General features: G+C 43.8%; 1 protein-coding gene across 1 annotated transcript in view; it reads right to left on the reverse strand.

Moving 5' to 3' along the window:
- Window positions 1-16,499, reverse strand: part of zc3h18 (zinc finger CCCH-type containing 18) — a 73,162-nt gene that overhangs the window by 38,696 nt on the left and 17,967 nt on the right. The window contains exon 9 of the mRNA XM_061969770.2: window positions 13,942-14,207. Within this exon, the coding sequence (XP_061825754.2) occupies window positions 13,942-14,207 (266 nt within the window). The remainder of the gene's footprint in view (window positions 1-13,941; window positions 14,208-16,499) is intronic.

Genomic DNA, 16,499 nt, shown 5'->3' on the forward strand with positions numbered 1-16,499 from the left:
AGCCCGAAGAGGCAACGTGGGTCCCCCCTCCAATGGGCTCACCACCCATAGCAGGGGTCATAGAGGTCGGGTGCGATGTGAGCTGGGCGGAAGCCGAAGGCAGGGCACTTGGCGGTCCGATCCTCGGCTACAGAAGCTAGCTCTTGGGACGTGGAACGTCACCTCGCTGGGGGAGAAGGAGCCTGAGCTAGTGCGCGAAGTGGAGAAGTTCCGGCTAGATATAGTCGGACTCACTTCGACGCACAGCAAGGGCTCTGGAACCAGTTCTCTCGAGAGGGGCTGGACTCTCTTCCACTCTGGCGTTGCCGGCAGTGAGAGGCGACGGGCTGGGGTGGCAATTCTTGTTTCCCCCCGGCTCAGAGCCTGTACGTTGGAGTTCAACCCGGTGGACGAGAGGGTAGCTTCCCTCCGCCTTCGGGTGGGGGGACGGGTCCTGACTGTGGTTTGCGCTTACGCGCCAAACCGCAGCTCAGAGTACCCACCCTTTTTGGATTCACTCGAGGGAGTACTTGAGAGTGCTCCCCCGGGTGATTCCCTCGTGCTACTGGGGGACTTCAATGCTCATGTTGGCAACGACAGTGAAACCTGGAGAGGCGTGATTGGGAAGAATGGCTGCCTGGATCTGAACCCGAGCGGTGTTTTGTTATTGGACTTTTGTGCCCGTCACAGATTGTCCATAACGAACACCATGTTCAAACATAAGGGTGTCCATATGTGCACTTGGCACCAGGACACCCTAGGCCGCAGTTCCATGATCGACTTTGTAGTTGTGTCATTGGATTTGCGGCCTCATGTTTTGGACACTCGGGTGAAGAGAGGGGCGGAGCTTTCTACCGATCACCACCTGGTGGTGAGTTGGCTGCGATGGTGGGGGAGGATGCCGGACAGACCTGGCAGGCCCAAACGCATTGTGAGGGTTTGCTGGGAACGTCTGGCAGAGTCTCCTGTCAGAGAGAGTTTCAATTCCCACCTCCGGAAGAACTTTGAACATGTCACGAGGGAGGTGCTGAACATTGAGTCCGAATGGACCATGTTCCGCGCCTCTATTGTCGAGGCGGCTGATTGGAGCTGTGGCCGCAAGGTAGTTGGTGCTTGTCGTGGCGGTAATCCTAGAACCCGTTGGTGGACACCGGCGGTGAGGGATGCCGTCAAGCTGAAGAAGGAGTCCTATCGGGTTCTTTTGGCTCATAGGACTCCTGAGGCAGCGGACAGGTACCGACAGGCCAAGCGGTGTGCGGCTTCAGCGGTCGCAGAGGCAAAAACTCGGACATGGGAGGAGTTCGGGGAAGCCATGGAAAACGACTTCCGGACGGCTTCGAAGCAATTCTGGACCACCATCCGCCGCCTCAGGAAGGGGAAGCAGTGCACTATCAACACCGTGTATGGCGGGGATGGTGTTCTGCTGACCTCGACTGCGGATGTTGTGGATCGGTGGAGGGAATACTTCGAAGACCTCCTCAATCCCACCAACACGTCTTCTTATGAGGAAGCAGTGCCTGGGGAGTCTGTGGTGGGCTCTCCTATTTCTGGGGCTGAGGTTGCTGAGGTAGTTAAAAAGCTCCTCGGTGGCAAGGCCCCAGGGGTAGATGAGATCCGCCCGGAGTTCCTTAAGGCTCTGGATGCTGTGGGGCTGTCTTGGTTGACAAGACTCTGCAGCATCGCGTGGACATCGGGGGCGGTACCTCTGGATTGGCAGACCGGGGTGGTGGTTCCTCTCTTTAAGAAGGGGAACCGGAGGGTGTGCTCTAACTATCGTGGGATCACACTCCTCAGCCTTCCCGGTAAGGTCTATTCAGGTGTACTGGAGAGGAGGCTACGCCGGATAGTCGAACCTCGGATTCAGGAGGAACAGTGTGGTTTTCGTCCTGGTCGTGGAACTGTGGACCAGCTCTATACTCTCGGCAGGGTCCTTGAGGGTGCATGGGAGTTTGCCCAACCAGTCTACATGTGTTTTGTGGACTTGGAGAAGGCATTCGACCGTGTCCCTCGGGAAGTCCTGTGGGGAGTGCTCGGAGAGTATGGGGTATCGGACTGTCTGATTGTGGCAGCCCGCTCCCTGTATGCTCAGTGCCAGAGCTTGGTCCGCATTGCCGGCAGTAAGTCGGACACGTTTCCAGTGAGGGTTGGACTCCGCCAAGGCTGCCCTTTGTCACCGATTCTGTTCATAACTTTTATGGACAGAATTTCTAGGCGCAGTCAAGGCGTTGAGGGGGTCTGGTTTGGTGGCTGCAGGATTAGGTCTCTGCTTTTTGCAGATGATGTGGTCCTGATGGCTTCATCTGGCCAGGATCTTCAGCTCTCACTGGATCGGTTCGCAGCAGAGTGTGAAGCGACTGGGATGAGAATCAGCACCTCCAAGTCCGAGTCCATGGTTCTCGCCCGGAAAAGGGTGGAGTGCCATCTCCGGGTTGGGGAGGAGATCTTGCCCCAAGTGGAGGAGTTCAAGTACCTCGGAGTCTTGTTCACGAGTGAGGGAAGAGTGGATCGTGAGATCGACAGGCGGATCGACAGGCGGATCGGTGCGGCGTCTTCAGTAATGCGGACGCTGTATCGATCCGTTGTGGTGAAGAAAGAGCTGAGCCGGAAGGCAAAGCTCTCAATTTACCGGTCGATCTACGTTCCCATCCTCACCTATGGTCATGAGCTTTGGGTTATGACCGAAAGGACAAGATCACGGGTACAAGCGGCCGAAATTAGTTTCCTCCGCCGGGTGGCGGGGCTCTCCCTTAGAGATAGGGTGAGAAGCTCTGCCATCCGGGGGGAGCTCAAAGTAAAGCCGCTGCTCCTCCACATCGAGAGGAGCCAGATGAGGTGGTTCGGGCATCTGGTCAGGATGCCACCCGAACGCCTCCCTAGGGAGGTGTTTAGGGCACGTCCGACCGGTAGGAGGCCGCGGGGAAGACCCAGGACACGTTGGGAAGACTATGTCTCCCGGCTGGCCTGGGAACGCCTCGGGGTCCCACAGGAAGAGCTGGACGAAGTGGCTGGGGAGAGGGAAGTCTGGGCTTCCCTGCTTAGGCTGCTGCCCCCGCGACCCGACCTCGGATAAGCGGAAGAAGATGGATGGATGGATGGAAATTTACATAACCTAAAAAAAAAAGAAACCTCCCCCTATCAAAATGTAAAAATAGAGATAAAGACATCATGTGATGACAAAAAGCTGACAAGTTGATATTATTAACGAATAAAAAAAAAAAAAATATTTGTCTTTAGATATATTGATAACGTTTATCTATTGTCTTTTTATTAGACATTACAAATGACATGATGTTATTACGTGCACACCCCAACACTGCTTTACTTAATCAGTAATCATGATATCAATATTGATAACAATAATCTTAATTATTACTTTGGCCATAATTGGCAGCCCTAGATTTAATACATGAACACAATTGTTTATCTAAATGGACAAAAAGTGCAGTATAGACAAAAAGTGCAGTTACAGTGGCGATCAGGTGCCATCTTTCAGAATTCTCTCTCTCTCTCTCTGATATATATATATATATATATATATATATTAGAGATGCGCGGATAGGCAATTATTTCATCCGCAACAGCATCAGAAAGTCGTCAACCATCCGCCATCCACCCGATGTAACATTTGATCAGAACCGCACCCGCCCGCACCCGCCCGTTGTTATATATCTAATATAGACGATGCAAGGCATTAGTGAGGTTATAAAGCTTTTGCCTGTTAAAGAAAGGAGACTGATCCAATGCAGCACAGACATTCGCGTGCCACGCTGTCACGACCCAGACGCACACCAGTGCGCAATCATATGGGAGCCGCGCTGAGCGCACCTCCAAGCGCGTCTCGCTGCCGGCGACGGCCGGGTATGGGCCCGACGCTCCAGCGCCATCCATTTTCAGGGCTAGTTGATTCGGCAGGTGGGTTGTTACACACTCCTTAGCGGGTTCTGACTTCTATGGCCACCGTCCTGCTGTCTATATCAACCAGGGTGAGCCCCACCTCTTTCGTGAGCGCACTGCGCGCGGAGTGACCCCTGTTACACGCCCCCGGCAACAGGGGTGGCGGGCAGGTAAGCTGCGCGGGCGGAACGCGCGGAGTGACCCCTGTTACAAGCCCCCGGCCACGGGGGTGGCGGGCAGGTAAGCAGCTTACCTGCTGCGCGTGACGCCGGCCGCGGCAAAGGCGGACGAGGCGGGGTGTCGGTGCGGTGGCCGCGGTGGTGACCCTCCACGTGCGTCGGGCCCTTCTCGCAGATCGCCTCAGCTACGGCTCCCGGTGGGGCCCTCTCGGGGGTAGGGGCCTCGGTCCCGGACCCCGGCGAGGCGTCCCTTCTCCGCTCCGTAAAAGTGTCCATCTCTTTTTTTTTTTTCTTCTGTTGTGGCATATGCAGCAGGTGCCTGCTCGTTTTTCGTATGTGGGTAACAACATTTAACTATGTATATATATTTCCGAATTGGTTTAACTGCCACCCGCCTGAATCTATTTAAAATCTAATTTTTTTTTATTTCAACCGCCCGACCCGACCCGACCCGCGGATAAAATCAAATTTTTTTAAATTTCATCCGCCCAATCCGCGGACTCCGCGGTTGTGCCCGCAAACCGCGCATCTTTATATATATATATATATATATATATATATATATATATACACACACACACACACATACATTATATATATATATACACACATATATATACACACTTATATATATATATACATATATATATATACACATATATCGTATTTTCCGCACTATAAGCCGCCCCGGGTTATTAGCCGCACCTTCAATGAATGGCATATTTCAAAACTTTGTTCACCTATAAGCCGCCCCGGGTTATAAGCCGTGCCTACGCTGCGCTAAAGGGAATGTCAAAAAAACTGTCAGATAGGTCAGTCAAACTTTAATAATGTATTACAAACCAGCGTTCTAACAACTCTGTTCACCCCCAAAATGTAATGTGCAAATGTGCAATCACAAAAATAGTAACACTCAAATTAGTGCAGAGCAATAGCAACATCAATAACTCAACGTTGCTCGAACAATAATGTCACACAACACACAAAATAAACATTTAAAGCTCACTTTCTGAAGTTATTCCTCATCCATAAATCCCTCGAATTCTTCTTCAGTGTCTGAATTAAAAAGTTGGGCGAATACGGCATCCAAAATGGCCGGCTCCGTCTGGTGGAAGTCATCAGAGTCAGTGTCGCTGTTGTTGTCCAGCAGTTCCGTGAATCCTGCCTTCCGGAAAGCTCGGACCACAGTTGAGACCGATATATCCGCCCAGGCATTTACAATCCACTGGCAGATGTTGGCGTATGTCGTCCGGCGTTGTCTCCCTGTCTTAGTGGCGCAGGTCATCTTGTTGCTTCCTCTACCTACGCACCATTTATGTTCAATTCTCTTGCTGCTGCTCTATTTCCGTGTTCTACTGAGTGACTTATTGCCTTGAGTTTGAATTCTGCGTTGTACGCGTGTCTCTTAATAGGAGCCATTTTGTGGTCTTTACAGATGTAAACACACAAATGAAATGAAACGTAATATCCGCGCGCTTCTTCTTCTACGGGGGCGGGTGCTTACCTTGGCGGTTGCTTACCGTAGAAGAAGAAGCGCTTCCTCTTCTACGGGGGCGGGTGCTTACCTTGGCGGTTGCTTACTGTAGAAGAAGAAGCACTTCCTCTTCTACGGGGAAAAAAGATGGCGGCTGTTTACCGTAGTTGCGAGACCTAAACTTTATGAAAATGAATCTTAATATTAATCCATATATAAAGCGCACTGGGTTATAAGCCGCACTGTCAGCTTTTGAGAAAATTTGTGGTTTTTAGGTGCGGCTAATAGTGCGGAAAATACGATATATATATATACCGTATTTTCCGCACTATAAGGCGCACCTAAAAACCACACATTTTCTCAAAAGCTAACAGTGCGCCTTATAACCCGGTGCGCTTTATTACGATTAATTTTCATAAAGTTTCGATCTCGCAACTTCGGTAAACAGCCGCCATCTTTTTTCCCGGTAGAACAGGAAGCGCTTCTTCTTCTACGCAAGCAACCGCCAAGGAAAGCACCCGCCCCCATAGAACAGGAAGCGCTTTAAGCAACCACCCACCCCCGGAAGAAGAAGAAAAAACGCGCGGATATCACCGTACGTTTCATTTCCTGTTTACATCTGTAAAGACCACAAAATGGCTCCTACAAAGGACAAGAATCCGGTTCATAAAAAGACGCAATCTCTCCATCCGCACACGGATTACTACCGTATTTCACAGCAACTGATATTCCTGTGAACTGCACTGTGGAACGGGAGCACGTACGGTGAATATTCGCACCACAGGGAATGAGAAGTCATCCTTCACTGTGGTTCTAGCTTGCCATGCTAACTTCCACCCATGGTGATATTCAAAAGGAAGACCTTGCCAAAAGAGACCTTTCCAGCCGGCGTCATCATAAAAGCTAACTCGAAGGGATGGATGGATGAAGAAAAGATGAGCGAGTGGTTAAGGGAAGTTTACGCGAAGAGGCCGGGTGGCTTTTTTCACACAGCTCCGAAGGCGAACACACCTTCACTAAGACGGGCAGACAGCTCCGGACGACATACGCCAACATTTGCCAGTGGATCGTAAATGCCTGGGCAGATATTTCGGTCACAACTGTGGTCCGAGCTTTCCGGAAGGCAGGATTCACAGAACAACAGCGACACTGACTCCCGATGACTTCGACGAGACGGAACCGGCCATTTTGGATACCACGCTTGCGCAACTTTTCAATTCGGACACCGAAGACGAAGAATTCGAAGGATTTACGAATGAAGAATAACTTCAGAAGGTGAGCGCTATGTTTATTTTGTGTGTTGTGACATTAACGTTCGAGCAACATTATGTTACTATTGCTCTACACCATTTTGAATTTTACTATGTTTGTGATTGCACATTTGCGTACATTTTGGGACAGAGTTGTTAGAACGCTGGTTTTCAATATATTATTAAAGTTTGACTGAACTATCTGACTGTTTTTTTGACATTCACTTTAGCGCAGCGTTTTTTTGACATTCACTTTAGCGCAGCGTAGGCGCGGCTTATAGTCCGGGGCGGCTTATTGGTGGACAAAATTATGAAATATGTAATTCATAGAAGGTGCGGCTAATAATCCGGTGCGCCTTATAGTGCGGAAAATACGGTATATATATATATGCATGCCGATTGTAGCTGAGATAGGCTCCAGCACCCCCTGCGACCCCAAAGGGAATAAGCGGTAGAAAATGGATGGATGGATGGATGGATAGAGATATATATATATATATATATATATATATATATATATATATATATATATATATATACACACACACACACACACACACACACACACACACTAGGGATGTCCCAATCCGATATTTGGATCGGATCGGCCGCCGATATTAGCCAAAAAATGCGTATCGGCAAGGCATGGGAAAATGCCGATCCAGATCCAGTTTTTAAAAAAAAACTCCGGTCCGTGTTTTCCAACGCACCGATTTAAATAATACATTCCACTTTTCTGCTGCTACCTAATTTCTGTTCCGCATTTTGCAGCACACCTTCAACACATCCACAGGTCATTCTCACGCAGTTGCTTTTAGCTGCTGGCATTACACGACAGGCTCTTCTCACTCTTTCCTGTGTCTCCCTCTCACAGACAGCAAGCGCACCTTCTTACACATCACATACTGTCACGTCATACGTCACATACTGTCACGTCATACGTCACATACGTATACGCCCTCCCTGAGCAGAGAGGTAGCAGCACGGCTAACATTAGCTGTGATGCTAGCGCAGCCGTGTGACCAACGTTCCCTCTCAGGTGCGCGCCTGTGCAATTGCGTCCTCTGCGCATAGCAATTAAAAAAATTTCACATTCACACCGTATGAAAAAATTTGTGATTTTTTTAGTTGTGATTTCCTTCTCTGCATGAAAGTTTAAAATTAGCATATATTAATGCAGTATGAAGAAGAATGTTTTAATGTAGACATGCAAGCCTTGAAAGAACATTTTGAAAATCAAGACTACATTTCCTGCAAATGGGTGCATTTCTACCCTATATTTTAACTTTAGATTTATTCTCATATCAAACTCTTTTGGCTGTCTTTTTGACACTTACATCAGGCGCCCCCCTCCACACCCCGGATTATAAATAGTGTAAATAATTCAATGTGATTATCTTGTGTGATGACTGTATTATGATGATGGTATATATCTGATAGTATATATCTGTATCATGAATCAATTTAACTTAAACAAGTTGAAAAACTTATTCGGGTGTTACCATTTAGTGGTCAATTGTACGGAATATGTACTTCACTGTGCAACCTACTAATAAAAGTCTCAATCAATCAATCAAAACACATAGAATCATCATACTGCTGTGATTATATGCATCAAGTGTTCATTCAAGGCTAAGGCAAAATATCGAGATATATATCGTGTATCGCAATATGGCCTTAAAATATCGCAATATTAAAAAAAGGCCATATCGCCCAGCCCTAGTTTCAATGATGCCATTTCTGTTTGTCATGTATAATTTTGTCTATTTTGTGTTTATCCTTGAATAAACAGGTCAGTTTCTTGTTACCAACCATTGTGTATTATTCAAACTCCCCTAATTCAGCTGGCTAGTTGTTATCAAGAGTACTAAAACCCTTTTCAACATGATTCTGACAACTAAGTAGGCTAAATAACTTTAAACTTTAATACATGCTCGGATAGGCCAGTATCGGTCAGTATCGGTATCGGTCAGTATCGGTATCGGATCGGAAGTGCAAAAACCTGGATCGGGACATCCCTAATATACACACACACACACACACACACATATATATATACACACACATATATATATATATATATGTATATATATATATATATGTATATATATATATATATATATATATATACATATATATATACACATATATATATACATATACACACACACACACACACACACACACACACACACACACACACACACACACACACACACACACACACACACACACACACACACACACACACACACACACACACACACACACACACACACACACACACACACACACACGGGAATATATTGATTGGCAACACTAAATTGGCTCTAGTGTGTGAATGTGAAAGTTGTCTATCTGTGCTGGCCCTGTGATGAGGGGGTGACTTGTCCAGAGTGTACGCCGCATTCCGCCCGAATACAGCTGAGCTAGGCTCCAGCACCCCCCGCAACTCCGAATAGGACAAGCGGTAGAAATTGGATGGATGGGATGGAAGCACGCAGACACAGACAACATATATGTATTAGTCTTTGTGAATCCATGGAAACTTCACTTTTATCTCCCGCAGGATCGACATCGTTCAAGGATGGAGACAGGCTAGCTGTTAGCTTCAAGCTAACCAGCACCCGACCAGACTCCTCTACCCCGAAAACATACTTTGCCGGTCAACAAACGAGGAAAATATGTGCCTTTTGATGTGATAATGTGCGAGGAGTGTTGAAAAGGAGTTTCTTGGAGAAGTGGCTGACAAGTTAGCAAGTGTCGCTCGCTTCGCTGACATCATAACCGTCATTGTTTACTGAAGCAGAGATGCTGACTGTGCACTATGATAAACGCGCTTGCATCGCCAGGCTCTGCTTTTTATCGTTAGACGTATCAGATTAAATTTTTTATAATCTATAGCAGGGGTGTCAAAAGTGTGGCCCGGAGGCCATTTGCGGCCCGCAGCTAATGTTTTAAAGGCCCACGGCACAATCTAAAAATACTATTAAAATAAATAAAAACATAACAAAAGTGGAATAAAAAAAGCTTCCAGGTGAAATGTAATTTAGAAAAAGTTGCAATGTTGACTAATAAAACAAAGCTGTTTTTCTTTTCTTTAAAACTGTCATTGCTCAAAACATAATATTGAATCAATATCAATGTTTTTATGAATTATTGACCTATCCAAGGCTCTGATTACTTCACATCAAATATTCCACTTTGAAAAACAACAAAAAACAACAACTTAGAATTGACAGATAAATCTGAAGTTGATGTAGACTCTAGAGATTTAAGCGTTACATAAATAATGTATGTATGCCCTGGCACACCATTATCATCATTTCATGACCGAAGCAAACAACTTTTTACACTTTTATACTGAAATAAATACACCTGCAACTTATTAAATACAATTATAGAAAAAACTACCGGCGGTAAAGTTTAGATCCATGAAGGAAAGAAGAAAGTGAATGAATGTTTATAACTGAATACATTTACATATGCATAACAATTTGTTATCTTTTGCATTATTTTTTTAATGAATTAAGTAATGTTTATGACAACCTTTTTCCAAAACAAAATATAGAATGTGAGATATAACAGGATAATGCATACATGTATCATTTGTTTTCAAAACATTTACAAAAAAGTGGGACCCCAAAAATTTACTGTGGGACCCCATTTTTATGACTTGATGGGGTCCCTGGGACCCTGTTGAGAGAATTTCTAGTGCCATGGAACATCAGCTTTTAGAAATTAAAAGGGTTTCAATCGAAAATATGCAAAAATACTTTACTTGATTTTTACCAGGTAGCAGGTTAATAAGATAAGTTAAACTCCTCAAATAACTGAGTTTTAATTTTTGTAAAGATTTCAACAAGCATGATTCCAAATATTGGTGAAAATAAAAATGCATTGGGTGATTCCCACTTTTGTATTTCAGATGCTTTAAATACTGGATTTTAAAGCCTTTACGGATATTTAGGTTGACTACAATGTGCTTAGTCAATGCTTTTCAAACAAAATGAGCAGCTACAGGTTTAAGCTTTAAACTAAACGCAACAAGGAAGAATTAAAAACAAATTAGGCAAAGGAACGCGATTATCTCATTCTCAGCATGTGTGTGGCATCTTTTTGCTCAGGAAGAGTAAATGACATTCCACAGTGGTGCTGTAAGCACAAATAGATGACGCCACTCACTGTGACACTAGAACTAAAAATAGAATCTTGACAAGCTATTTTTAGCCCCAGAGCAATTAGTTACAAAGCGTTTTATTTGTTCAGGCCTCATGAGATGAAATAAGGTGATCAACAGGTGACGAGGATGTTTATAGAGTGCTTCAAGTATAATTAATTTACTTGAAGATTCCAGAAATGCATAATCAGTGATATGAGCACTTTGAAGATCATTGATGAAAGGGTTAAAGCAAACACTGTTGCATCACATTTGTGAGAATGTAGAGCAAGGGTCCTCACCCTACCAACGTAATTTGACAACATGAAAAGAGCTAAAAGCCCTTTTTGTTTTACTTATAGCTGATCATCCATCCATCCATTTCTACCGCTTAATCCCTTCGGGGTCGCGGGGGGCGCTGGAGCCTATCTCAGCTACAATCGGGCGGAAGGCAGGGTACACCCTGGACAAGTCGCCACCTCATCACAGGGCCAACACAGATAGACAGACAACATTTACACTCACATTCACACACTAGGGCCAATTTAGTGTTGCCAATCAACCTATCCCCAGGTGCATGTCTTTGGAGGTGGGAGGAAGCCGGAGAACCCGGAGGGAACCCACGCAGTCACGGGGAGAACATGCAAACTCCACACAGAAAGATCCCGAGCTGATCAAGTTTACTTTATTTGCGAAGCATATATTTGTAAAAATATTTGACCTCCATACAAACAATGCAAATTAAAGTATGTTAAGGTATTTTTTAAATAACACAGATAATTAACTGTCTATGCAAGAGATTATAGTTTTTATAAATAATCAAATTTGCTGATGTCATTCAAGTCAATACCATTGCTGAATTAGTCCATCTACATTGACATTCAAGCAACATTTCAAAAACTGCTTTATTTATTATATTAGTGGTTTCAAGATTATTGCAAAGAAAAATGTATAGTGATATTTTTTATTTAAATTTTCCAAATAAAACTCAGAATATTTTCAAATTATGTAATTTATAAAACATCTTTACTGTGTGTCCACAAGTACATGGACATTTTTCAAATACATTTTCTGACCTGAACTGACTAATGCCATAAGTGGTAATACTGATGAAATTTCCATTCTGTTTCATCCCTTTTCACGACCAATCTCAGCAAAAACTTGCCAGTAATCAAATGAACACAAATGTTTCTTATTAACGGGGACACACACTGTACAGTAGGGCTGTATTATTTGATCTTTTACTGACTTTGTAAGTTTAACCCTTTATAAGGAGGACATGATCAGTCCATAATTTCATGGTAAATATATTTTAACAGAGACACAACAACAACAACAAAGCCAAATAATGCATCAAAGATTATAAATGAATTTGGTTGTATTTGATCATCAAACCATCCATCCATCCATTTTCTACCGCTTGTCCCTTTCAGGGTCGCGAGGGGTGCTGGAGCCTATCGCAACTGCATTGGGGCGGTAGGCGGGGTACACCCCGGACAAGTTGCCACCTCATCGCAGGGCCAACACAGATAGACAGACAATAATCACATTCACACACTAAGGCCGATTTAGTGTCGCCAATCAACCTATCCCCAGGCGCATGTCTTTGGAGGTGGGAGGAAGCCAGAGTACCAGGAGGGAACCCACGCAGTCACGGGGAGAACATGCAAACCAATTAGAAAAAAATTCAGATCCCCACTGACTCGTTATATACCCACCCACAAAGCACACACATTTGTAAGCTTCAGTAAGCTTAGTGAGACAGCAACAACTGTTGACTTAAAATTGAAGAGAATTAGCACCCATGAGTTTGTTAACACCCCCTCTTCCAAAGCAAAAATGTTTTCAGAAACTTTTAAAATTCAGAGGAAATTTGAAAAGGGACTACCTGAAAACCTGTCTAGGTTTCCACCAAAATAATCAAAGTATAAAATTTCCCCCTTGAGGAAAGACAAGTTTCAGAAGTTCCAGTCTGCGCTGGAGAATGCTGCTTGGCCGAAAACATTCAAACCCAACTACACAAAAAATTTACCTAATTCCAAGACCGTGTGCAACGTAGCTGACTAAATGTGATCATTCTTTCAGTTACATTTTCATACTCTTTCATAGCCTTAAAATTGTCTACAAAGTCAAAATCAAGACATGCCATTTCGATAATGCAATTACGCCTCCACACGCAAAATGATTAACACCTGACCACGTAGACAGAAATTACATGCTGTTGTGTAAATAAGATGATTAAGATATAGAGTTGGAGCACACTGCTGCACGCCACACCGGCTCAGCCAAAAAGCAGTCATCGAATGCCTTTCATTACTGAATATGTGTCTGTAAGAGGATTGGACGAGGAATGGAACAATAAGAAAAATTAATTTCAGGGTTATCGTGACCAGAATTATCACGGTTATCATTATTATTGCGGTATTGTTGAATCTGCTCAAAAAGTACTTATACACACAAACTGAAATCTTTTGACCAAGTAATTTTTTTAAATAACTAAAATAAATACAGACTGTTAGAAAACCCACTATTCTGCATGTTTTGTGTCTCTTATACATCACTGACAGTGTTTTAGTCTTAGTATTTCATCTGTTTTATTGGTTTGTAATGTGGCACTTTAAAGATTAATTTAAATGAAAAGTGTGAAACAAGCCAAGTATGTTAAACGCACAAGAAATTTGACTTACAGTGCACAGTTTGTTCAAAGCATGAGTGACAGGAAACCCCTTTATTTTCATTTGTTATATTTGGCAAGCCTCCTACTCTGTTCAGCAGTCCCAGAGAGCACCATGAAAACACTTCCATGTCACTGTGTGCTAAGAGAGCATGGCCTGTAGGTTCAATGTACATTGACTTGACAAAAATCGATATTCTGGAGTACTGATAGAATTTGGTTGGTGCCTATAAAAGTACTGATTTCTGTACCCAACCCTACATCTATATGGTGTTGTAGCTGCTTCCTTCATTATGAAGATGAGACATTAATCGAACAGAAATGTTACTTACTTGGGTGGCAGAATTAAAGGTGACTGTGGTTTGAGTTTGTTCTCATCTTTCTTCTCACGGATGTCTCGAGGCGGACGCATCTTTGGTCTATCCTTGTCATCTCGCTTTATCCGGTCTCTCTCCCACTCCTCTTTTCGCCTCAATCGCTCCTTCTCCCGCTCTCTCTCCCGCTCTCGTTCCCTCTGTCGGCGCTCCCTCTCACGGTGATCTCTCTCTCGCTCTCTATCTCTGTGACGCTCTCGAGGATCCCTTTCCCGTTCACGCTCCTGTAATAGTAACCAAATTGATAAACGACAACAATGTTTAACCACCAACAAAATAGTGTGCTATTCAAGCAAAGCATACATATTACTACTACTTCTTACTGATGTATTTTTTAAAAGATGGTTTGGCATCTATGAAAGCCTGGGTATCATAGCATATTTTTCAAATTGATTAAATTTCGATCTAAATTGATGAATCACAATTCGATCTACACTTTAATATTGAAAATGTCTCAAATCTTTTACAATGTATTTTCTAATATACGTTGTTTTCACCATCAACAACATCAGACAGTTTAAACTTTCTTAAAAGTCTCAAAATTCCAATTTTTAAATAGAAAAGGATTTTCACGTGAAAATGTTGCAAGTCAAAGTGTACTTCTATTGCTACATTCTATCACTACAAATTGCATTTAGGTTTCTTCAAGTGCAAAACAATAAGAGTAAATATGCAAGTTATTATTTTAGGACTCTTTTTTTGTCAGTGCAGTCAGACAGGATGTAACGCACAGCAATTTTATTGTGAAAGCCAGAAGTGTGCGCTTGTTTTTTCTGGCACACTTGACAACATTGCTGCTCGCACGGAGATGAAATTGTAAAACAAAAGAACCTCCCAAGTACTGCTGCCGTCTTTTCTTTAGTGGTGATCCTACAAGAATCTCAGCTACAAAATACAATCCATAACATCAATATTATATTAATTTAGATCTTAACATTGATGATCATAACTCGAACTGGGTAAAATAATCTATTTTACCCAGCAGTAAGTTTCTATTGTTTTGTGTCACAGAGTAAGAGTAGTATTGAGTAGAACTCGGTATATAGTATATAATACTCAAGAGTACACCGAGTTGAACTTCATTTTAATGCAAATTTTATGCCTATTTGTTTCCTAAGTATATTTGTGTGTGCATGTAGGTAACCGATTGAGTAAAAGACATTCAATTAAATCCCATTGTAAAATAAACTATTTATGAAGTTAGGTCAATTTCCTTGCATAACAATACCGTATTTTCCGCACTATAAGGCGCACCGGATTATTAGCCGCACCTTCTATGAATTACATATTTCATAATTTTGTCCACCAATAAGCCGCCCCGGACTATAAGCCGCGCCTACGCTGCGCTAAAGTGAATGTCAAAAAAACGCTGCGCTAAAGTGAATGTCAAAAAAACAGTCAGATAGTTCAGTCAAACTTTAATAATATATTGAAAACCAGCGTTCTAACAACTCTGTCCCAAAATGTACGCAAATGTGCAATCACAAACATAGTAAAATTCAAAATGGTGTAGAGCAATAGTAACATAATGTTGCTCGAACGTTAATGTCACAACACACAAAATAAACATAGCGCTCACCTTCTGAAGTTATTCTTCATTCGTAAATCCTTCGAATTCTTCGTCTTCGGTGTCCGAATTGAAAAGTTGCGCAAGCGTGGTATCCAAAATGGCCGGTTCCGTCTCGTAGAAGTCATCGGGAGTCAGTGTCGCTGTTGTTCTGTGAATCCTGCCTTCCGGAAAGCTCGGACCACAGTTGTGACCGAAATATCTGCCCAAGCATTTACGATCCACTGGCAAATGTTGGCGTATGTCGTCCGAGGCTGTCTGCCCGTCTTAGTGAAGGTGTGTTCGCCTTCGGAGCTGTGTGAAAAAAGCCACCCGGCCTCTTCGCGTAAACTTCCCTTAACCACTCGCTCATCTTTTCTTCATCCATCCATCCCTTCGAGTTAGCTTTTATGATGACGCCGGCTGGAAAGGTCTCTTTTGGCAAGGTCTTCCTTTTGAATATCACCATGAGTGGAAGTTAGCATGGCAAGCTAGAACCACAGTGAAGGATGACTTCATTCCCTGTGGTGCGAATATTCACCGTACGTGCTCCCGTTCCACAGTGCGGTTCAGTTGCTGTGAAATACGGTAGTAATCCGTGTGCGGATGGAGAGATTGCGTCTTTTTATGAACCGGATCGCTTAGTAGGAGCCATTTTGTGGTCTTTACAGATGTAAACAGGAAATGAAACGTACGGTGATATCCGCGCGTTTTTTCTTCTTCTTCCGGGGGCGGGTGAAGCGCTTCCTGTTCTATGGGGGCGGGTGAAGCGCTTCCTGTTCTATGGGGGCGGGTGCTTTCCTTGGCGGTTGCTTGCGTAGAAGAAGAAGCGCTTCCTGTTCTACCGGGAAAAAAGATGGCGGCTGTTTACCGAAGTTGCGAGATCGAAACTTTATGAAAATTAATCGTAATAAAGCGCACCGGGTTATAAGGCGCACTGTTAGCTTTTGAGAAAATTTGTGGTTTTTAG

The sequence above is a fragment of the Nerophis lumbriciformis genome, linkage group LG10 (assembly GCF_033978685.3).
Source record: "Nerophis lumbriciformis linkage group LG10, RoL_Nlum_v2.1, whole genome shotgun sequence".
NCBI classification, from domain to species: Eukaryota; Metazoa; Chordata; class Actinopteri; order Syngnathiformes; family Syngnathidae; genus Nerophis; species Nerophis lumbriciformis.